The following is a 24208-nucleotide window of genomic DNA, read 5'->3' as shown; positions in this document are numbered from 1 at the left end:
TGATCCTATATAATTCTCTCAACAACTCTATGAAGTAAACAGTATTCTCCCCATGTTACAGATGAGCAAACAGTTTCGGACATTAAACAATGTATGTAGACTCAAACAACCTCTAACTGGCTAAACCTGCATTTGAATCTAGGTCTGTCTGATTCCAAATCCCACTCTCTATATTGTTACCTTTGTTAATCTCCAGTCTTCCTGGCAGTACCTTCTGATTGGTACTTTCTCCACGGGGCTAAAGAAGCCAAAGGGACAGTTGGATACAAGAGGACCTTTGGAATGGTCTTCAGCTATGATGAGAGAGAGAGAACAAAAGCACATGCAATAGTAAAAGGCTGACTTGAGGCTACTGGGGATTCTTTTGGTTCATATGCTACACCAGACATTTTTCAAAGGGCACTGCATAAGCAGACAACATTGCCATAATCCTGAAACCTGAATTCAAAATGCATTAATTTATTTCTACCACTACAGATCTGGAAAAACATGATGTGGTTCTTAAGCTTGTGCTTTCGAAAATCAGAAAGCTGGAAAATAGAAGGTGAACATTTATAAATATTTTAAAATTATGAATGCAAAATATCAACCGAGAATAAATTTTTATATCAAGGTTATAAGCAAATGAAAAATGACAGTCCGTCCTAAAAAGCAAACAGAACATTAATTATAGCAGCCTTACAAAGCACCAAAGTAATAGCAGTTTGCAATTCTTTACCAAAATTTACATAACTATATAGTCTCCTTTCAGATTCCAGAGATTCTATTTTTGATAAGTAGCAATTCAAAAGGTTAGTCACCTCATCTATATTATTATCCAACTTTTATGAATGTGAAATGGTGACACCTTGAATTTACATGTTAGCCAAACCTGATAGGTTGCCTCTAACTCTTTTTATTCATTCATTCCAGCAATACTGTGTGCCAGGCATTGAGCACAGCCTGGAGACACTGAGATGAGTGAGACACACAGTATGTCCCCAGGAGAACTTCCAATCCAGAAAGAAAAACAGAGCAGTAAACACACAACCCCAACAGAGTTCGAATAGGCTAAACAGATGGAGATCAAAATGGCAATACGATGTTAAGGGTTGTCTCCCAACCAGACAGCAGCAATTACAATACTGATATTAAGTAAATTAAGTTCTTCTTTCTCTCTCTTCCCTCCCTCTTTCCTACCAGTCTTCCTTCCTTCCTTCTGTTCTTCTCTTTCTCCTTCCCTCCCTCCCTCGCTCCGTGTTTCCCTCCCTTTCTTCCTCTTTTATTCAATAAGCATATCCAGTCATTACTTAGCAAGACTACATAATAAGAGTACTTTACATGTATGCAAAACTTACTGTGTCAGGCAATAATATCTCATTTAATCCTCACAAATGCCCGGATTAATCCTCACATTTAATCCTCACCCCATTTTACAGGTGAAACTGAGGTTCAAAGAGTTTACATGATATGCCAAGGTCACACATCTGTCAAGAGTCTGAGCAAAGACCCAGGCACTGTGACTCCAGAACTGAGGCTCTGAGGTATACTGCCCGAGTGTGTCCATTACGAAGTTGTATACCTGTCACACTACCTGAAGCAATAATAATTCAGTGATTAAAGGACATTTTGGAATTTCTAACAGAGGCCTTCTAAACAAAGAATCTGCCTTTCAAAAATCAGAGAGAGATAGGGCTTCCCTGGTGGCACAGTGGTTAAGAATCTGCCTGCCAATGCAGGGGACACGGGTTTGAGCCCTGGTCCGGGAAGACCCCACATGCCGTGGAGCAACTAAGCCTGTGTGCCATAACTACTTAGCCTGTGAGCCACAACTACTGAAGCCCACGCGCCTAGAGCCCATGCTCCGCAACAAGGGATGCCACTGCAATGAGAAGCCCGCGCACCGCAACGAAGAGTAGCCTCCGCTCGCCACCAACTAGAGAAAGCCCGTGCACAGCAACGAAGACACAATGCAGCCAAAAATAAATTAATTTTAAAAAATCAGAGAGAGAGAGAGAAAAAAAAAGGATGATGAGAAGAAAAAAATGCAGTGTTCAATGTGGGTCTTCTCTGGTTTCCCCCCTTGGGAGCACAGTGGCCCTCCACCTGCATAAATGATGAGAATTGGCATTCTGCTTGATTACTGTGCATCTGTTATGAGCCTCAGAGTGAATTAAGCAAAAACAAAATAAGGAAAGAAAAGAACCTACTAATCAAGGCTAGCCCAGTTGTACCATTTTGAGTCACGGTGATATTTTCCTTATTTTGTAATCACCAGCAGGCACGTATGCCCCCAAATTGCAAAAATATTTCAAAACAACTTAAATCAAGCTTGATAGCTAATTATGCTAAGATCACACCGAAGAACCAAACCACCAGGACATCAAAGATCCAAGACAGTCTAAGTGTAAAGTAGCAGCGTTAATTTTTCTCCCATTAAAAAACAAGGGGAGGGGGACAAGTTTTTTTACTCTCTGAGAATAAACTGGCTTTAAAAAATCATCTAAAATAGACTTCTTAAGACATTTCACCTCTGCTCTGAACGTTTTAAACTGGTCCTCTGATTACAAAAATGTTCATGTTAAAATCTCACCAAGATGCTTTCTTAAGATGAAGAATGTGTTATAAATTGTAATGGTTTTAATCAGAACCCTCTTTGAAGCTCTTTAACTCTACGATGTAGCCCAACCATTGCTTCAATTATGCCACTTATCGACTCTGTATTAATTAAGTATCATTATAGGGACTGATTTATATACTTTCTCACCAGATGGTCTAACATTCTCCATAAACATCACCTGGATTCACTCATCTTTCTCTCCAGCTGAATGTTTAATCAGATCGTCAAACTGGATTGCTTCTCTATGCCTCCTCTTCACTGTATGTATCAATACAGTACACAAAGGCCAAGTGGCATAAGACATAAACTAGTAGTAGTTACAAAGACAAGTTCTATCCACAGCTCATTCCCACCTCAATGCATTCTTACCCAGTATGGTGATGCAATCATTCCCACCTCAATGCATTCTTACCCAGTACGGTGATGCAAATTTCACAGTAAAGTGAAAGGAGAGCCTTTTGCGTCCTTAGCTGATTACAACTTATAGTCTGTGTTCAATTATCTGGGGCAGTGGAGAAAATAACTAGGAAAAAAAATGTATATTTGGCAAGGGGAGTACAACAGGCAATTTGGCCTCAGTAGAGTTACTTTCTGAATTATATTTTGTTTGGTCTAATATAAAAATTACTTTGCATGCTTGAGCTCGCAGGTTGAGAAAGCAGGAGGCATAAGTCCCAAGGTGTACCTCACTGCAAGGAAGCCAACCTAGAATTTTAAATTGCCTTGGGTGATCCAAAAAGTAGATAATAGAGAAATGAAAATGCTCAACTGTTTTCCTTACAAAATACAAAAGCCAGATTAAGGGGACTATCTCACAGCCACCTCCAACTCCAAATGTCTAAAAACCAAACTGGTCATGTTGCCTCCATATGGGTTCCCTCTCCTGGCCCCTCTGTCTCTCATCATTCTCTAGTCCCCAAGCTGGGTACACGGAAACCTGGAAACTGCGGCAGACTGCAGAAGGCACATCCCATCAACAGAAAGGACTTGGTGGCTGATCCACTAGGCTGAAGTTCGCCTTACAGAAAATACAACACATCACCCCCAGCTATGGTTCTTTCTCTAAAAACCACAAACCACTATTTTTACATAAAACTCTTTTTTTTTTTTTTTTTTTTGCGGTACGCGGGCCTCTCTCACCGTTGTGGCCTCTCCCGCCGCGGAGCACAGGCTCCAGACGCGCAGGCCCAGCGGCCACGGCCCACGGGCCCAGCCGCTCCGCGGCACGTGGGATACTCCCGGACCGGGGCACGAACCCACGTTCCCTGCATCGGCAGGCAGACTCTCATCCACTGCGCCACCAGGGAAGCCCAAAACTCATGATTTTTAAATATTGGTCTGGACTGAATGCAGATTCAGCCTTTGGTGTTAAGTCCTTGCCTTACTGTAAACTTTGACTCCTCCTTCCTCCCTTCAAATGCAGCCAGTCCGCAAGTTTTGATAATTTTTGCAAGCTGTTCTCTTGCTCTCTGTACATCCCCTGCTCGACCAGTCCCTGCTTCACCAACACCTACTCACATGACTATCCAATTCACCTAATCATAAGGCTCAATCAGCAGCTGCCTAAGTGCTTGCCTCCCGCCCCAGCTTCTGGTTTCTCTGGTAACTGATGAGCCAACCTGACATCAGGTCCCCCTGTAACTGGTAGCCTCCTCTTCCCCCAAGTAGCAAAAACTGCTGCCCTGTCCTGCCTGCTGTCTGCCGTACACAGTGGGGTGTCACTCCAGCACTTTGCTTCAGACTTGTAAGACTTGCTATCCAATAAACTGTGGTGGTCTCTGTTGCTGTCTCTGGGCTTTTTCTTCAGCCTTGCAGCTGGGCAATTGCAAGGCCTGCTGGGTGCAGCCCCACACCCTCCTGCTGTCTCTTTCTCTCCATTCCCATTGCCATCATCTATGTCCTCATTACGTCACATCTGCATTATTAGATCAGTGTCCTGGCTTACCTTCTCAAAGCACATCATCTACAGTCAGCAGACTGATCTTTCTGAAACAGTTCCCAAACTTTTACATACATCAGAATCACCTGGAGGGCTGTTTAAACCACAAACGCCAACCCCAAGCATGTTTTAATTTAATGGGTCTCAAGTGGGGCCTGACAATTTGCAAATCAATAAGCTCCCAAGTGAGGTGGATGATGTTCCAGGGACCATACTTAGAGAAACAATGCACTAAAACATCCCCCTCCAACTCTAACACAATCAATGATTCCTCATTTCCTCCACATTAAACTTAATTAAACTTAAAACTCCCCAGTCTGGTACTTTGGATTCTTCATAAATCTGGTCTCTTCCTCTCACCTCAAAATTTCATTTCTCTTATCTCCTATGAAACCTTGCTCCAGTCAAACTGGTCTACTTGTATATTACCCAGTGCATGATGCACTCCCGCTTTCTTGTCTTGATCAGGTATAGAATGCCTTTCCACCTCCTGCCTCTTGTTCAAGTTCAGCCTTTTCATCGAGTACACCCAAGACCTACATTCTCAATGTAGCCAGCCCCCATCAGACTTCTGCTACCTCTTCTAGACTCCTGTAGCATTAGCTCTCCAGCTAAATCTAAAGTGCATGGCATTTAGAGCCAAAGGCTCTCTGGGTATGAATCCTGGTTCTTTCATTAGCTGTGCAACTTAACTAGCCATTTAACCATTCTGAACCTGTTGCTCCCTCAGTAAAAGAGCAATAACAATATCTACTTCTATTGGGTTGCATAAAGAATTAATTGAAACAAACGATTTAAGCCTTTGGAGAAGCATAAACAAAGTAGGTGTTTAATAAACGTCAATTTCCTTTCTTGGAACTTCCCTGGTGGTGCAGTAGTTAAGAATCCGCCTGCCAATGCAGGGGATGCGGGTTCGAGTCCTGGTCCGGGAAGATCCCACATGCAGCAGAGCAACCAAGCCCGTGCGCCACAACTACTGAGCCTGTGCTCTAGAGCCCGTGAGCCACAACTACTGAAGCCCGCGCGCCTAGAGCCCGTGCTCCGCAACAAGACACTGCAATGAGAAGCCCGCACACCACAATGAAGAGCAATGCCCACTCGCCGCAACTAGAGACGGCCCACATGCAGCAACGAAGACCCAACACGGCCAAAAATAAATAAATTAATTAAAATAAATAAATAAATAAATAAAATTTAAAAAAAATTTTTTCTTTCTTTGTCCCTTTCCTCAATCACGCATTTAGCACTAAATATAAAATATATTACACTAATCATGTACATTTTAAGCTTACTCTCCTCTCTTCTAGCCAGACAATATTTCTGAGGAACCAAAAACATGTCTAATTCATCTTAGCAACCCTACCTGGCAACTTCTGAGCAACTGGTAAGCTCTCAATAAATATTTACTAAAAAATATGATTAATTTGAGGAATAGTGTAAGGCAAGTGGTTCCATAGAGCAGCTTTCCTCTGCAGAAATTAAATCTCTTACAATTACATTTATCCTTAAAGTATTCTCCTATGACAAAGGTAAAATGTATTTTACAAACAGAAAAACTAAAAAAGATCTAATGGGAGTCCCCATTAGATAGTCCCCACTTGACACTTAATATTGAACAAGAGAAAAGTCATTATAAAAGCATCAATGAAGGAAAAATCTTCTCTTTGAAGTAAATTTGAGCCCAAAAACACTAATAATGGGAATACAGAGAAATAACGACAAAGAATCTGGAGATAATGCTGGCAACAAGTAATGGACTGCCTTTTGAGGACATGTCATGTAAGCATGTGACTGTTGTACTTCTAAAATGGCTGACAAATATTGATAAGTGCATTGACAGGTGTCAAGTCACATTGGTAAAACACATTTCCTGTCCTTTAGCAGAGTCTCTAATTTTGAAATCAAGCAGCGACACATTTCTATTCTGTTCTCCAGTGTTGCTGACTTCTACGCTTTTCCTAAACAGGATCCAGCATAACCCATTGCCATAGAGCTAAGGGTGACCCAAAAGATCATTGTGTGTGAATACTGTGGTAGAAAAAAAGGTATAATCTGGTCTATTGGCATCTGGATGTTTTCCTCCAAATACAGAGCAAAGTGCCCCAAAAGTTCAAGCTGATTTCAATTCACTATACAGAGGCTACACGGTCTGGTCAGAGAGCACTAGGAACTGGGTCACCTGCTTTGTTGTAAGAACCTTACCACGACTGATCACATAACCTCAGACAAGTGGATTCCTCCAACAGTCATTTCCAGAGTAACCACCATGTATCAAATATCATACAAGATGATGGGGACACAGAGGTAAAATGTGTAATCCATGTTTTCCTGGAACGTACAGTCTAGTGTTGAGGCAGGCAATTGGAGCAGACTGCACAGTTGTTCACCAAACTCATTTTCCTTTCACCACGAGCATGAAGATAGACCAAATTTCCTAGCATCCACGTAACTGCACTGTGGCTGGTGGAATGTAAGCAGTGAGGTATGCCATACCCAGGCCTGGCCACAGAAAAGGTCTCCCTTGATTATCGACTTTCTCTCTCCAGTTCCTTATTTGCCAGCTGGATGCAGGGCACCCTGCAGAGGACTCTGATTTCTTAGAGGTGATGGAGCCACAGATGGAAAGGGGCAAAAGTAGACCTGCTGAACACCCTCCTGGAACTATTATGTGAGCAAGAAAGAGATTCCTATTGCGTTAGGTGTCTAAGTTGTTTGCTACAACAGTTAGTCTACCCTACCAAAGCATGAACCCAAACTATCTCCAAGATACTATGATACAGAGTATGCACAGGATGACATGGGATACCCAAAAGAGGCAGCTCATCTGGGCTGGACTTGGATATCAGGCAGGGCTCCCCAGAAGAAGAAACACTTAAGATGAATCTTGAAGGACAGTGTGAGATAGTGAAGAAGGGAATAGAAGGTTGCAGAGGAGAAAGCATTTGCAAAGTCATGAAACTTGGAGGAAATGGGGTGCACTGGGGCAGCCTTAGTGATTCCTGACTAGTAGAGTGTGGAGTGATGTTGGGAGGTGGAGGTGCTCAACATGCATTGGCTGAAATGACTGATAAAGAGCAGAAGCTAGGAGATGTCATAGCTCCTAGAAATGATGGATAAGGGAAGAGGAAAAAAGTAATCAAGGACCATCTAACTTATAAGGCAGAACAGATGGCATTCTCTTCACTGAGATAGAAAATGCAGGAGAAAGAGGTGAAAGAATGAGTTCAATTTTGAAAAAAAGGAAGAGAAGAGAAAAGAAAGGAAAAGAAAAGAAAAGAAACTGAGGTAGCTATGGAACACCCAAAAGATAAATCGGCAGGTAGTTAGATGTATGGACCTAGAGCTCAGGCAGTGGACAGAAGAGGTGGGTTCGGAAAGGGTCACCATGCTTAGGGCTGAAGTCATAAGCATGATGGGATTGCTCAGGTAGAATATTAACAGTGAGAAGCCAGAGAAACAGGGAAGAAAAGGGAAAGTGGGAAAGAGGGAAAGTGCAGGAGCTAGAGAAAGAGAGATTATGAGAAAGTCATAGAAGCCAAGGAGAAGAGATTGAAAAAGCAATCAATAATAAGGAATACTTCAGAGTGGTGAAATAAGATGATGGCCTGAAAAATGTCCATTATATTCAACTAGGCAGCTATTTGTGACCTTAACAACTTCCATTTCAGTATTTGGAAGAGCCAGGTTAAAGTGATCTGGAGAGTGAATGAGGGATGAAAAATTACAGATAGGAATATAGAATACTCTTTAAGGAAAATTGGCTCTAAAAAACAAATTAGCCTGAAGTGGACAAAGAGACAGTTTGTTTCGTTTTGGTTTTCATTTTTCAAGATGCAAGACTTAAACATGTTAACATGCTGAATTCTCTGAACTCTTCTTTCTTTATCTTAAAATGGGGATAATAATGCCCCTTCTCCTTGGTCCATTGGATTGTTGTCAGAACAAATAAGATGACGTATGTGAAAGATTCTAAAGTACTGTGTAAAGAGCAATGTTATTTTCATAAATGTTGAAAATATGGAGTTATAAAAGTTAAGAGTCCACTGAAATATGTCTGGCTATCAAATCAATGAAAAAATTATAATCAGTCTGGATCTATAAATATTAAGAAAAATGTCTTGAATGCACACTACATGTTGGCAACCCTAAGTCTTAGAGGTTAACAACAGATTTCTAAGTCCTTTGCTGGACGAAATTCTTCTGGTGCTCCTAGGTTACAGCCTGGGCTTCCAGATGTCTTCATTATACCAGGAAAAAAATGTCAGTGAACCCTGGCAGATTACTGTGCATTAAGTCATCTGGGAGTTATTAGTCTTATGAGTAGTAGCTGTTAAATAAATATTTCTGGCATTCACCCAGTTTCACAAAGCAACAGAGTAGCTCCATAATTTAGAGCTCAGGACCAGTGAAATCCTGGTGAACGGCCACAGGTTGCTGACTGTGTTATTCTAAGGGGTGATTGAGGTATTCTGGGAAGTAAGCTAGCCATTTCAGGACTTCCCTCCTGGGAAAAGTAACCATCCAAAAGAATATGGTCCAATCATTATTTCACTAGTCACCAAAACTTTAAAGACTCTACAAAGAACATTATTTTTAGCACTGTGACATCAGTGTAACTAGGTTGCCTCTCATAAAACGTCTAACAAGTGATTTTAGCATGCCCCATCTTCCTCCCCTGGGATGATACCTTATCCCCATAAAAGAAAAATGTCCCTTTCCTTTTCTCTGACCTTTTGGACAACTCCGCTGACTGGGTTTCCTAGTTGCTGATGTGTCCTCAGTTATTTTTAAGGGTGTAGGGTGCTAATTATTTAAGGTCAAGCAGCTGTGACTCCAGCTCCAAAGAGCAATTGTGCAGAATAAAGAATGCTTCCTTTACAAAAGATATTAAAGATCTAGTCTTGAGACTCAAATAAACCCTATTTGCAATTATTTTTACTTTTTTTTTAATCTTAGAGAGACCAGGCCACAACACTAAAATGGTGCTTCTTTTATCCATGTTTCTCAAATATATTATCCTTGATATGTGACACTACGATATGTAGCTACTAAACTAGGTCCAATGTCTGCAGGTCAATTTTTGGACTTTTTATCCACTGCAATGCCGAATTTCCTCCCACAACTGAGGATCAATAAAGCATGTTGCAATTACCTCAATCAGAAATACAAAGAAAAAGACAAAACTTACGCTGCCCTCAAAATAGACCTTCATAAATATCAAGTATCTTTCATAAGTTTACCTCATTCAATCTTAAAATAATTTTGTAAATGTATTATTGTTAATTATCACCAATTAATAGAGAAGAATGCTGAGGCACAAAGAGTTTTAAGAACATTCCCAAGATGGTATGAGATTAACAGATACAAACTATTATGTATAAAATAAATATGGAACAAGAATATATTGTATAGCAAAAGGAATTACAGCCATTATCTTGAAATAATTTATAATGGAGTGTAATCTGCAAAAATACTGAATCATTTTGCTGTATACCTGAAACTAACATAATATTGTAAATCAACTATACTTCAATAAAAAAAAAAAGAACATTCCCAAGGCCTCACGGTTCTTCAGAAGCAGAAGCAGGTCTACATCCAAGGTCCTCTGCTGCCTCAACTCTTTCCACTACACCATAGATGGCCCCTATCATGTAACCTGCTTTATTTGTATTTCACTTCTCTAGCAACAATGGAAAAAAGCCTGGCTGCCTCTGAAGTCTTCAGGAATCTTTGATGAAATGCAGACGTGAATTCAGTTCTCCCTCCAATGAAAATATATAAAATACACTGGTTATATATAGAATGTTATGGGATCATCATGGATGTGGAAAGCTTTGTAAAGGAATGCACAAATGATGCTTGGAATCCTGAAAAGGCCAAAAAAGATATTACAAACAAATGAACAAATGTAGAATGGGGGAAAAGTTCCATGAACAATCAGTATTTTCTTTTGACTGGTTTGTTTTTATTTCAAAAGGGCTTCTCTTTGATGGAAAACCCTGGTTTTTGAAAGCATTTCAAATGAACATAATGACCAACCTGTAGATGGAGAAGGAAGCCACCGATCGAATGAGGGATGCCAAAGCCCCCACTTTGGCAGCTTCCACCGCCCCCTGAATGCGGTATTGTACTGCCCTCGAGTAGTTGGTATAAGGTTGATTGTAAACGACAATCTTCCCTCTTGCTTCTGGGGCCCTTCTCTGCAGTTCATCGAAAGAGGTCACCACCAGAACTTCTGCTGTAATGCCTACAAATAAAAGTCATACAAGGTTAACATATGGTTTCCGATCAGCCAGGGTGAATTGGCACACAGAAGGTCACACATGTTCTATCCACTACATCTGGCAAACTGGTTTGCAAAGATCAAAGTTTCAGAGCCATTTGCTATGGGAGAAAGATTCTGGGGGTTAGCCAGTTTCCCAAGAAAGAGAAAAGGCATTCAAAAAATATACGACTCATAAGGTTTTTCAACTCACTTGACCAGCTGCTATTAAATCACAAATTGCTTGAAAAGATGTCTTTTTTTGCCTCTTTCCCACAGAATGACAGTAATTATTTATTTTTAAAAATGCATTTTAGAAAGCTCCCCTTGGGATTAATGAAACACATATTTATCTTTTCATAAAACTATTTTGATATGTTGCTAAACAACCTTCATTGACATCATACAAAGGATGGCAGTTTATAAAGAATGTTCTTAGAAGCCAATGATCTTCATAAATCCAACTTTTAACAAATGGTTAATGTAACCCTTCTCAAGAGCCACAAAAAGTCAGCTTGTTTTCTTTTCTTCCTTGTACCAAACCCTTGTAAAGTATGTGGAAACTTCCCATGCCTCTCGCTTTGTAGTACTTGTTCATCACCAAACATATCTCTATTCTTCAGATAAAAATTCTGAAGATGTTGTATAATTGTCCTATAATCCTGTTGTCTCACTTAGAAAGATGTGGCATATTTCCTCATACCACAAGACTTGCCCAGATCTTCCTGATTAGAGAACAGGATTTCACAGCTTGCACGAAGTCATTCAAAAACTGCCAGACAACTGAAGATTCAATTTGATGGAGTAGTTAGTGTGACAAGAAAAAAATATTTAGCAACAAAGGCCAGATGCAGTAGCTAAATATAACGATCTAAAATAAAGTGTCAGGCACCTACTGTTTTATGGCTTTAGCCATGCAGTCGTGAAATATGTCAGTAAAACCCAAGTATCAACATAGATTTGGCATACTTCTTTAATTTTGCAAACTAGAGAACTGGGTTCTTCTGGAAGCTTAACACACGTCATTAAAATAGTAACTGTTACTTGGAAAATCCTTTTAAAATGCACTGCAGATATGAGACAATTCTTGCTTTCAATATGGACCCCATCACAATGGATTCTTTGGGCTGGCTCCTCTCCAACTTCCACCATCCGGACTGAATTTGTACTTTCACTTTAATGTGATTGACTACAGATCCATAAGCATGTCTCCACCAACATTCGGAACTCAGAATTTAATTTATAATCTAAAGAAAGCAATGTACAATCATGAAAAGTAAGGATGCCACTAGCTTTTTCACATGATAAATATGTGTAAAAATACAAATAAGGGTTCAGCTAGACAGATTTTGAGATTCATAACTTTCTGAAACCTGGAGTTACCTTGAAATTTGACTGGTGTTATTGTTGGCATAGCACAGGAATTTTGTTGATGGTTTTCAGCTGTTCCTAATGAATAACAGATTCAATGGTCCACCCAAGGGGTGTCCCAGCAATAGGGTAATTTTGGCATCTGGATTGGAGCCACTAGAAATGAAGCCAAATTTCTATAAATTTTCATAGGCCACTGCAAAATTAAAGTCATACAAGGGTAGAGCTTCACTATAGTTTGTGGTTCAAGTTCTTTTAACAAATGTGAGTGATGGAGTCCTAAAGAGCCAAAACCTAACCTAGACACCAGTTGCCAATGCAAAACACTGGTAGCAGCTATAGGTCAAAACTTATCACCATGAACTTGGAAGAAGTGTTCAAATTAATCTGTTTTCCTGAAAGCTTAGTATCATGTCTGATTCCTCTGTCTTCTTCATCCTCCAGATCTCATCGGTCCTCAAATACTGATAATCTTACCCCTTAAGTGTTGATTGAAAGCACGTCCTCTGCTCTACCACATTGACACCCTCTCACATCAGGCCCTGGTTATCTCCCTGTTGGACTGCTATGAATTCCTCCTCCTCTACCCACCACCACCAGTGTCCCAGCCTCCAGCCCAACTCCCTCAAATTTAACTGCCACAGAGCTGCCAGGGTGAACAACTTGAACTGCTGAAAAGTCAGATGAGCCGATGTCACCATCCCCCTGCCCCCTGCCCCCTCTGCTGATTACCCATCACTTCAACATACCAGTCAAAGCTTATCTATCTCTATAGACACAGGTTCCCTTTGATTTTAAATTCTATCAGTACTAAACTTAAAAGTTCCCACTTGCACCATGCCAGTCCACTTCTCAGCATCTTTGTTCATGCTATGGCACATCATGTCTTGTTGACCCCATTCCCCTAACTTTGTCATGTGACTAACACCTATTTATCCCTCAGCATGCCACTCCCTCAAACTCTACTCCATATTCTGTAATAACCTATATGGGAAAAGAATCTAAAAAAGAATGAATATATGCAGATGTATAACTGGTTCACTTTGCTGTACACCTGAAACTAACATAACATTGTAAATCAACTATACTCCAATGAAAAAATAAAAGAAATAGACGGGGGCTTCCCTGGTGGCGCAGTGGTTGAGAGTCCGCCTGCCGATTCAGGGGACACGGGTTCGTGCCCCGGTCCGGGAGGATCCCACGTGCTGCGGAGCAGCTGGGCCCGTGGTCCCGTGGGCCATGGCCGCTGGGCCTGCGCGTCTGGAGCCTGTGCTCCACAACGGGAGAGGCCATAGCAGTGAGAGGCCCACGTACCGCAAAAAAAAAAAAAAAGAAATAGACGGAAAAAAAAAAAGAATCACTAGGGAGCATTCCCAAGGCCTCTGGCCTCTTGTCTCATCCCCCTCCCTCCACCTGCAGGAAGGCTGGTTCATGCACCACTCTCCTCTGGACTTTCAGAGGCAAGTTCATACCTGGGCACTAGACAATGAAACGGTTTATTTATGACTCTCTCTACCACCTAAACTGTGAACTCCTCAGGGTTTGGGGCCATGTTCACTTTTGTTTGTATCTCCTGGGCCTAGCATAGTGCTTGGTATATGTGTAGGAAGTCAGTCAATAAACTTTCCTTAAATGGCACTGCTCCAAACAAGGGACCATTGACTGGGTCTAAAGCATTTCCATAAAAGTGCAATTTACCTTTAAAGTTTGATAGTGCTTCTCCCACAATAACTCAAGAGTCTGACTCTCTGGCCACCCAGAGCACAGCTGTACCAGAATAACCAAGCAAAAAAAGGTCCGGGGGCAGTCAGAATAGAAATATAAATTCCAAGTATGAAAACTCAGATACTTGAACATAAGAAAGCTCTTCTGCTCTTAGAGCCTAGTTACCCTTACTTTATATAAAATTCTACATCTAGTGCTTAAACCTATGAACTATAAGAGACAACAAATCAAAAAGAAGAGAGAGGTTTGGAAGCTGATAGCAGTACCACAAAAAACAATGTCAGAGACAGGAACATGAGAAATAACAAATACATACTTACAGACTTCTTTGCAATGTCAGAAATGTTCTGTATCTGGGCTAACACAGTAGCCATTAGACACATGTGGCTACTGAACACCTGAAATGTGACTAATGTGACTCAGAAACTGAATTTTTAAGGTCATTTATTTTGACTAATTTATATTCACATTTAAATAGCCATATGTACATAGTGGCTGCTATGTAGAACTCACAATCACTGCAGGTTCAGCCATTATGTAGGCAAGTAGGCAAAAGCATCTCTGTTGGCCCTGAGGGACTTGCTTCACAACAGTTCAGTAACAGAAGTGGTCACAGTCCAGGCGGACTATATGCAGTACCCATTGTTTGGGAAGGCAGGGTGTGTACAAAATACTTAAGGAAGATTTTGGCTCAAATTTGAATAAAATAAAACCAGGCCATCTGGAAAACTTCACTCTTCCATATTAGTTTGTGTTTCAACACATTTTACATAAAGGAAATGCTTCTGCTCTCCTACAAGTCAGCAGCCTCCTATTCTTTTCTGTCCTCTCATCTCCCTTTTTCCAATGCCCTCCTTCCAAAAGCTAGTATATGAAAAACTCAAAGAACACAAAACCAGTATCAGATGCCCCGATCTCCTTATTAATAATTATAACCCACTCCCAACCCCCATCCCTCTTTTCTGGTTTAATTTTTCCGTATCAATTATCAGCTTCCAGTTGCATCCACTACAGTAATGTAGGCTCCATGGGGGGTGAAAATTCTTGTCTGTTTTATTCATTAATGTTATCAAAGTGCCTGAAGCGGTGCCGACATGTAATATGTGAAATTCACTCACACACACTTATAGGCACAAATACACACATGTACACATGCATATACTGAATGAATAAAAAGAAACCCAAAATAAAAGTATAATAATACCCCATCCCTACTCACTTCTCAAAAATGTATACTTCCAAGGAACTTGGATATGTCTGTAGGTCAGCATAATTGATAATAATAATAATAGCCATATTTGAATATCTAATGTTTATACTTGTGTTCACAGCAACTCTGCAAAGTAGTTATTAGGAAGACACTGAAGTGCCTAGAAATAAGTTTACACAACTATGAGGTGCTGAAACTGAGAGTTGTTGGTGGTCTGAACCCAAGGATCACGTCCCTCCTATTAACTGCATTGCTATCTTCTTTCACAGATGTAAAATATATCTAAAGAAAAGCTCAGGGGGCTTCCTTGGTGGCGCAGTGGTTGAGAGTCCGCCTGCCGATGCAGGGGACACGGGTGCGTGCCCCAGTCCGGGAAGATCCCATATGCCGCGGAGCGGCTGGGCCTGTGAGCCGTGGCCGCTGAGCCTGCGGGTCTGGAGCCTGCGGGTCCGGAGCCTGTGCTCCACAACAGGAGAGGCCACAACAGTGAGAGGCCCGTGTACCGCAAAAAAAAAAAAAAAAAAAAAAAAAAAAAACAGAAAAGAAAAGCTCAGGATTTTCATTTTAAGAGGAATAAGAAGAAACATAAATAAGTATACAAAAGCCTGCCTAAGTTTTCAGTTATTTTTTCTCAGTCTACTCAGGGTCTTGCTCGTAAATCAGAGCGCTGTTATCACACTAGGTCCCAATCTACTCATAGGGGAGTTTGGAAGGGATGCTTCACTCTAAGACAAGAGTCATCAGACTTTTAGAGTAATGAAAAGGATTACAGCAGTTCATTCTGAAGAAAATGTAAGATTGAAGCTATAAATATTCATATTATGAAGTGACTCTCTTGGCTACAGCTGATTATATCACAAAAGTAGTATAAAAATTCTCAGGTTCCCTTCTATTCTCCACACCTAATTTTCAAAATTGACCAATTTATTTTTTTTTAAACGACTTACCCCATGCAACAGATACGGACTGCTGTGGTGTTGGCTCGGATATTTACTCTATGGAGAATCTGATACACAGACTCTAATCTCATTCTCTTCTGACCTGACTCCTCCCAAGAACCGTTACGAACAGGAAGATAGTGGAGTGAGAATTTTATAATGTTTTCTACTATTAAGAGACTACAGACAGAAAAACCTGTCTCTGGGGTTCAGTTCAATGTGGTTAAGTCTTAGGAAATTGATTCTGATTTCGGAAGACTTCACCCCAAGCAATAGTTACTCCAGCCCCACCCAGAAGGAAGCCTAGTGTCTTACTCTTACCACGTGTTCTTTTGCCAAATGCACCATACAAGATAACCAGGTCCAGTGCAATGGCTGGTTTCCCTGAATTCAGTTATGGAGAAAGGGTAAGAGTCATTCTCAGAAATTCAGTGTTTTGGCCTGAAGTGGTAAGGAAATTGCAAATTCATGGCAAGGCAGATAAAATAACCTCAGAACAGTACTTTCTGGGCATCCATTTGTTTATGGAATGTATTATGATTGTGCAACACCCTTTTCATGGCGGAACTAGCTTTAAAGATTCAAAGTCATTCAACAAATGTACAGCCCTCCTACGGGGTGGGCTTTGTGCTGAGCACTGGGGACGATATGAATCTGATCCGTTCCACTCCTATCCTCAAAAACTGTATAATCTGGGGAAGAAAAATAGGTAAGCAATAACTTTAAAAAGAGAACAGAATGTCACAAGTGCTAAATGAAAGTACAAAGTAAAATTTCACACACACACACAAAAATTAACATAAATCAGTATCAATTCTGACTGAGGGAAATCTAGAAAGTTTCCAAGAAGGTAAAACTTTAAGTGGGGCTTAGAAGATTTTAATAGCCTGATAATAAACAAAAGGGCATTCCCAAGTAAAGAACAAAGAAGGGAACACAAAAACAGATGAAACATCTATTCCTTTACAGTGAATAGGAGGCTTCCTGCCAGGGCCCAAAAGACAGTGGTACATTCTAAAATCTTCTAGTTTTAACCAAGACATTTATGGACCCCTATCATTCTTTGAATTCCAAGAAGGCAAGTGAAATAGTCTCCTTGAAATAATTTTCAGGAAAAGATGAATAAATTCAGCTATTAGTTGAGTCAAAGTTAGAAGAGCAAGAGGCAAAGCACAGCCGCAAACGACTGTGACCCACCCTCTCCAAACTGGATTCTGAGAGTGGGCTCAAATCAAACCTGGTCCATCCACCTTGCATGCGAGCCCAGACCAGACTTCATTACAATCCACGGACACAATAAATTATCATCATCTCTAGAAAGGCAGCCATGTGCCCAGCGAAGCAGCATGCCACAAAGCCGTCTTTCCATACTAACACTTGAGGACGAGCCACAAGCAAGGCAGCTTGTCTACCTTGACCTCTAAAATACAGAATTTACACACTTTGTCATTTGCTGGAGAGCTGCCTACCCTAGGACCATTATGTTTGAGTCAACATGTAATGTAGGCCACTCAAGTTGTCCAGAGATCCAGTTCAGCAACATCCAGCAGCCACAAGCACAGGGAACAGACCAATACTTAGCAATTTGATCAGTTAGAATCCAAACTGCTTCCACAGCAGGAAAGGCAGTCACACTATCAGGTACCTTGATTAATTTTAGCAATTATCAGAGGGAGCATTTCTAGTCTAAAAATGAGGTGTATTGTGTTTGAAACACAGTTGCTTTGAAACATGGTTTGTTTGAAACATGTTTGAAGTGGTTGCTTTCTCCCCAAACACTGGATATTTCTTTGTAACAGGGATGAGCGAGGGCTTTTGCAAAAACCACTATCATCTAATATATCTGGTAAAGTGAGCAGCCGTAAGGTACTGTGTACCTCGGTCAGCTTCCAGCAGTATTTAAGGAGTAAAATCCACAGACCTTAGTGGTAGTGGGGCTACAGAGGTGAGTTTCTGTAGACTGAAACAGGACTCGTTACCATGGCCCAGGAGGCCTCGCCAGCTTTGCTGAGAAGGTGAGATCCAGAAATGAGTGTTAACGGGCTAGGGGACATTGGCAGGGAGGCTGGGGGGAGGCGGGAGAGAGGAGAGCACTGAGATTACAGTAAGCAGAGAGGGAGGGAGAGAATGGCATGAGAGGAGGCTGGTGGTGTGTAGGCGATGTCACATGGGAGCCCTGTAGCTGAACTAAGGAATTTGGGTGGGGATAGAGAAGTCAGGCACATTCAGATTTACATTTAGAAAATATCACTAGGCTTAGTGTGATGGAAGGAGGCTTGGAAGAGGTAAAGGAAGGAGGTGGGCTTGGAGGAGGGCTATTTAGGGGACCACTGCCACATTCTGGCTGGGAGGTGACAGTGGCTTGGAGTAAGGCAGGGCAGTAGAGAAAAAGAACAGTGAACCACTTTGAGCGATAGTATGGAAGGGACACCATTTACTTTGACGGGGAAACTGATTTCGTGGAGTTTTGCATTCCACTAACCACACTGCCCAATCTATATAATGATTGTTTTCCTGGGGAAAGTTGTACGTAAACTGAAATTTAGTGACCAGATCATTCAAAATGAAGAGGACAATTTTTAAATTTGTTTTTGTTTTTTAATTCTTATTGGAGTATAAATTAAATAAATAAAAGCTGATCTACAACGTTGTGCTCATTTCAGGTGTGCAGCAAAGTGAATCAGTTATACATCCACTCCTTTTTAGATTCTTTTCCCACATAGGTCATTACAGAGTATTGAATAGAGTTCCCTGTGATATACAGTAGGTCCTTGTTTATATATAGTAGTTGTGTATTTGTCAAACCCAATCTCCCAATTTATCCCTCCCCCGCCATACCCCCTGGTAATGATAAGTTTGTCTTCTGCATCTGTAACTCTATTTCTGTTTTGTAGATAAGTTCATTTGTACCCTTTTTTTAGCTTCCACATATAAGCAGTATCATATGATATTTGTCTTTCTCTGTCTGAATAAGGTGAACCCTATTGGTAAAACAAGCATCTTATTCTCAAACATTTTTACAAACAGAAGTATTTATATATTACATTATGCATTCTTCAAGATATACTTAAAACGGGGTATTTTCTTTATCAGTAACAAAAAGTGTCCATCATTATGTCCTGGCTATAAAGCTCACTAGTCTTTGATCCTGAATAATTTGCTTAACTTTCCCCAGCCTATAACATGGGAATCACAATGACGTTGATACCACCAGGATTCATGGGAGCATTGTATGAGATGATAGAGGTAAAAATTGTTCTGTGTGTTATAAAGCATTATAAGACAAGAGTAGGTATGCAAGGGTTCTGGACACATAGAATAAGTATAAGCAATAAATACATGATTTATTTAAAATTCCATTTCAAGCAGTTACCAGGAATAAAACAAAAATAGTGGCTATGACTTCAGCAAATATGGAGCCTCCTGGCTCAGAGCAGAGCTAGTCTTCATCAGGTCAGACAGCTCCAGAGGCTGTGTGACTTCTTGTCAGTTTTGACTAAAGCAGTAACTTAGGCAGACCCCACATCAGGCTGTGCAGAGAAGCTGAGTAGGTTTCATGGGTCTACTTTGGCAGCAAAGGGTACAGAAGGTGAGAGGAGCAGGGAAGGGACTTTTTTGAGTAGCATCAGAAGAACAGGCCACTATAGAAAAAGATACCATGGGCCCTACCTAAACTTACATCTATGTTATATTCTACTATTTTCTCTACCCTTCTCTATAAAAGAAGGACACATGCCCATTAACTGCCTTGAAAACTGCAGGGTCTCTCTTGGAACACAGTGACACTGGGCTTGCCCATAAGACTCACTCTGGCCAATGGAATGTGAATGACCAGTGTGTGTGGTCACAGCTGAGCAGGAACTTTAAGAGCCACTGCAAGTTTTGACTGTCTCTAAGAGCCCTTTATGTTTCAGCCACAAGAATGGCATGTTCCAGATGGGGGTTTCTCCTTCAGCCTGGATCCTGGAGTGAAAGAGATAACTGAGTCAGAAGCAAAGGCACTACCAACTTTATATATATATATACACATACACACACACATATATGTCATATATATATATATATATATATATATATATATATACATGACATAAATCTTAGTGGTTGCAAGCCATAGAGATTGGGGGTTGTGTGTTACCCCTGCATTACTGAGGAAAAGCTGAGTAATGCAGGAGCCCTGAATTCAAAGTTTCTATCAGGGCATTTCACAATCTGCAGCTGATGACAGATAAGATATAGAATAAATATATTTAATAACTTAGGGAAGACTTTTCAGTGAAAATTACATAACTACTGTCTTCCTCCTATCACACGTCAAAGCGATCAAATGATTAACACCAAACAGTAGAAAACAAACAAATCTGAAGAAGAATTTAGCAAGACTCAGTGATTTAACACATGCAGACTAAATGACAAAGCATTTTAAATAGGAGATAAACCCTAGAGATCATTAAAATACAGTCTTGGCAGCTCAGTTGGCTAACCTACCTGATGTCACTTCTAAGGAAACAAGCAGCCCTGTTGTATGTTAAATAATTCTATATACTTTTGATAGATTTCAATATTTCATATCTAAGTGCATTTTCCCTCTAAATTCCACCTTCAAAAACCAAGGGCAAAAATGATAGAAACTGGTGTGCTTATGTTTGTATCAAGTACAAAATAATGTTATTGTAGTGTTATATCAGAGAGATAAAATAACTCTGTGACAGCTTGGCATTCCACAATGGGCTTTGTTTAAGCTATGTTTTGAAGTGTTAACTGTCCTATGCTCTTCTTAGAGAAGTAAAACTTGGGGGAAAAAATACTGGAACCAAACAGAATTTCTGCCCTCAATAATAAGAAACCTGGCTCAGTTTCATGATTCAGTTTGACACAGCAATTTGCCTCCAAAAGAAGTTTCTAGAGACACGAAGGAAATATCAGAACCATATGAATTACACAGGAAAACTTCCTGGATGCCATTTATTAAAGTCCATTGGCTGGAAGGACATAAACTCAACTATCAATGTCAATCCCATTACAATTACAATTCAAATCCATCACCATACAGTTTAAGCAGGAGAGATTTAAGCACAAGGGCAGTAACCACATTTAACAGGTGAGAAAATATGAAGTTTCAGGAAGGTACAGGAAAGTTCAAATATCTTATCAAACTAGAGAGTGGCAGTGCTTGAATATGAATCTAGGTCAGATGGACTCCAAATCCATGCTCTTCTCAACCCATCCCACATAGCTTCCCTCCTAATGAACTTAAGTCAGCATGTACTTGTATGTTTTCTTGGACTCTCTCCTCAGGCAGCCAATGATCTTCCAAGGAGCCCAACATCCTGTCCTATTCCACAAATCCCTGGATTTAGAAAGTGGAAAGGAAAGGCAAAGATGTTCTGAAGGCTCACAAATCAATGAGTATCATTAATTTTTCAAATATTCAGAGATCTTGTGTTGCCTTCAAGATACCCAAAGTCACATATTCCCTGCTTCCTCTCCCCTATCCCTACCTGTTTTACAAATAACCCATCTTTCTATTCTCAGCCAAATATCTATTTGATTCGGCAAATAGTTGAATCAAACTAGACTCAACTTAAATAACTGACATTAAGGTGGGAGAAGTGTATTTCCATTTTAAAAGAGATTCTCACCTACAATAATTTATTCATTCAAGAAATGTATTTGAGCCCTTCTGATATGCCAGGCCGTTCCAAAGTGCTAAAGATACAGTCAATGACATAGTGATTTCACTAATGAAGATTACATTCTAATGGGGAGGACTGGTACCCAGCAAACATATTAATATATAATTACAATTTAATAAGTGAAATACATGATGCTCTAAAATTGGAATCCTTGGGATTTGATCTAGTCTGACAGGATCTTGAAAATCTTCTAAGAAAAGGAAACACTGAGTTAAGAAACTGACGAATGAGTAGACGTTAACTAAATGGAGCAGGAGTGGAAAGGGAGAAATAAAATATTCCAAGCTGATTAAATAACATACGCAAAAGCTCTGAAGTGAGATGAAGTCCAAGCAACTGAAAGACACCAGGGTAGAGTGGTAGAGTGATACACGATGAAGATGGAGAGGTAGGGAGGAACCAGTTTAGGTAGGACCTTTAGGGCCTCTTTAAGGAATTTGGCTATTTATCAATGAGTAGTTGGAAATAATTGAAAGGTTTTAAGTGGGAGCAGTAATAATCCATCTTCTAATTTTCATCATATAGGACTCCATCCAAGGTGGCAATGGCCTTGTAAGTTTATGTATCAGGCATTAAATCAGAACAAAAAAAAAGGTTGCTCACTGTCACAACTTCTATTCAGCAATATACTGAAAATCTTAACTAATGAAGCAAGACAGGAAAAGATATCAAATGGCTAAGTTGGAAAGGAAGAAACAAGTTGTCCTTACTTGAGAATGACATAATCATCTGTAGATAATCTGAGAAAATCTAAGAAAAAAAATCTAAGAAAATATTAGAGAAATCAGCTATGCTGCTTACACAATATACACAAATCAAAACAACGTATATACCAGGCAAACCCCGATTTTTAAAATGTAACAGAGAAAATTATGTTATTATTAATGTCAGCAGAAGTTAACTTTAAAAAACTGTAAAAATATCAGAGAACAAAGAATCCATTTTTGTGTCCATATTGAGAATGGAGGCCAAAAATAGCCAGGAATATCTCAACATCAACAACAAAACACAGAGAGGGCATGACCAGACAGTAAGACTTATTACAGTGCTTAAATAATGAAAGAAATGTAATGTTACTACGTGAAAAGAAAAATAAATAAATAGAGTCCAGAAATAGACCCACTCAGCTATGAAAACTTGGTATATGATACAAGATGATATGGAATACAGCATTCCAAATCAGTGGGGAAATAATACCTTATTCAATGAACTATCCTAGAAAAATATAAAACTGCTCTCTACCTTCCAACATATAGAAAAATAAGTTATAAAGAGATCAAAGACATGACAAATGACAATCTTTAAAAGTTTTTCAAATTCAACATAATCTCTATCAAAATCCCAATAAAATGTTTTGCAGAAATAGAAAAATTCATTCTAAAATTCACATAGAACCTCAAGGGACTCCAAACAGCCTAAACAATATTTAAAAAGAAAAACAAAGCTGGAGAATTCATATATTCAGATTTCAAAACCATATTAGAAATCCACTGTAATCAAAACAGTGTGGTACTGGCATAAAACCAGATATATAGGCCAATGAAATAGAATAGAGAGCCCAGAAAAAAACCCTTGCATGTATGGTTAACTGATCTTTGACAAGTGTGCCAAGACAACTTCATCAACTGGTGTTGGGAAAACTAGATATCCACATGTAAAAGAGAAATTGGAGGTTTATATTACACCATACACAAAAATTAACTCAAAATGGATTAAAGACCTAAATGTAGACATAAAACCATTAAAACTCCTAGAAGAAAATATAGGGAGAAAGCTTGATTACATTGGACTTGGCAATGATTTCTAGGGTATGTTACTAAAAGGACAGGCAACAAAAGCAAAAATAGACAACTGGGACTACATCAAATTTATAAACTTCTGTGCATCAAAGGGCACAATCAACAAAGTGAAAAGGCAACCTACAGAATGGGAGAAAATATTTGCAAATCATAACGGGTTAATATCCAGAATATATAAAAAACTCCTACAACTCAACAACAATAACACCAAAACATAAAATAACCTGATTACAAAATGGGGGAAGACTTGAATACACAAAAACCACCATGAGGTATTACGTCACACCCATTAAGATGGGTACTATCACAAAAACAAAAGATAACAAGTGTTGGTGAGGATGTGGAGAAACTGGAACTCCCATTCACTGTTAGTGGGATTGTAAAATGGCACAACCAAAATAGAAAACATATCACCATTCCTCAAAAAATTAAAAACAGAACTACCATATGATCCATAAATCCCACGTGTAGGTATATATTCAAAAGAATTGAAAGCGGGATCTCAAAGAGATATTTGTACACTCATGTTCATAGCAGCACTATTCACAATAGTCAAGAGGTGGAAGCAACCCAAATATCCATTGATAGATGAATAGATAAACAAAGTATGGTATATACATACAATGGAATATTATTCAGCCTTAAAAAGGAAGAAAATCCTGTCTCATG

General features: G+C 39.8%; 1 protein-coding gene across 1 annotated transcript in view; it reads right to left on the bottom strand.

The window, feature by feature from the left end:
- The window catches only part of CPQ (carboxypeptidase Q), a gene marked incomplete at its 3' end in the record, with an annotated part of 373081 nt that overhangs the window by 315229 nt on the left and 33644 nt on the right, over window positions 1-24208 (bottom strand). The window contains exon 2 of the mRNA XM_079722376.1: window positions 10578-10785. Coding sequence (XP_079578502.1) covers window positions 10578-10785 — 208 coding nt within the window. The remainder of the gene's footprint in view (window positions 1-10577; window positions 10786-24208) is intronic.

This window comes from Hyperoodon ampullatus (assembly GCF_949752795.1).
Source record: "Hyperoodon ampullatus genome assembly, chromosome: 17".
NCBI classification, from domain to species: domain Eukaryota; kingdom Metazoa; phylum Chordata; class Mammalia; order Artiodactyla; family Ziphiidae; genus Hyperoodon; species Hyperoodon ampullatus.
The sequence above is the reverse complement of the archived record's forward strand: the minus strand, read 5'-3'. Positions and strand labels throughout refer to the sequence as shown.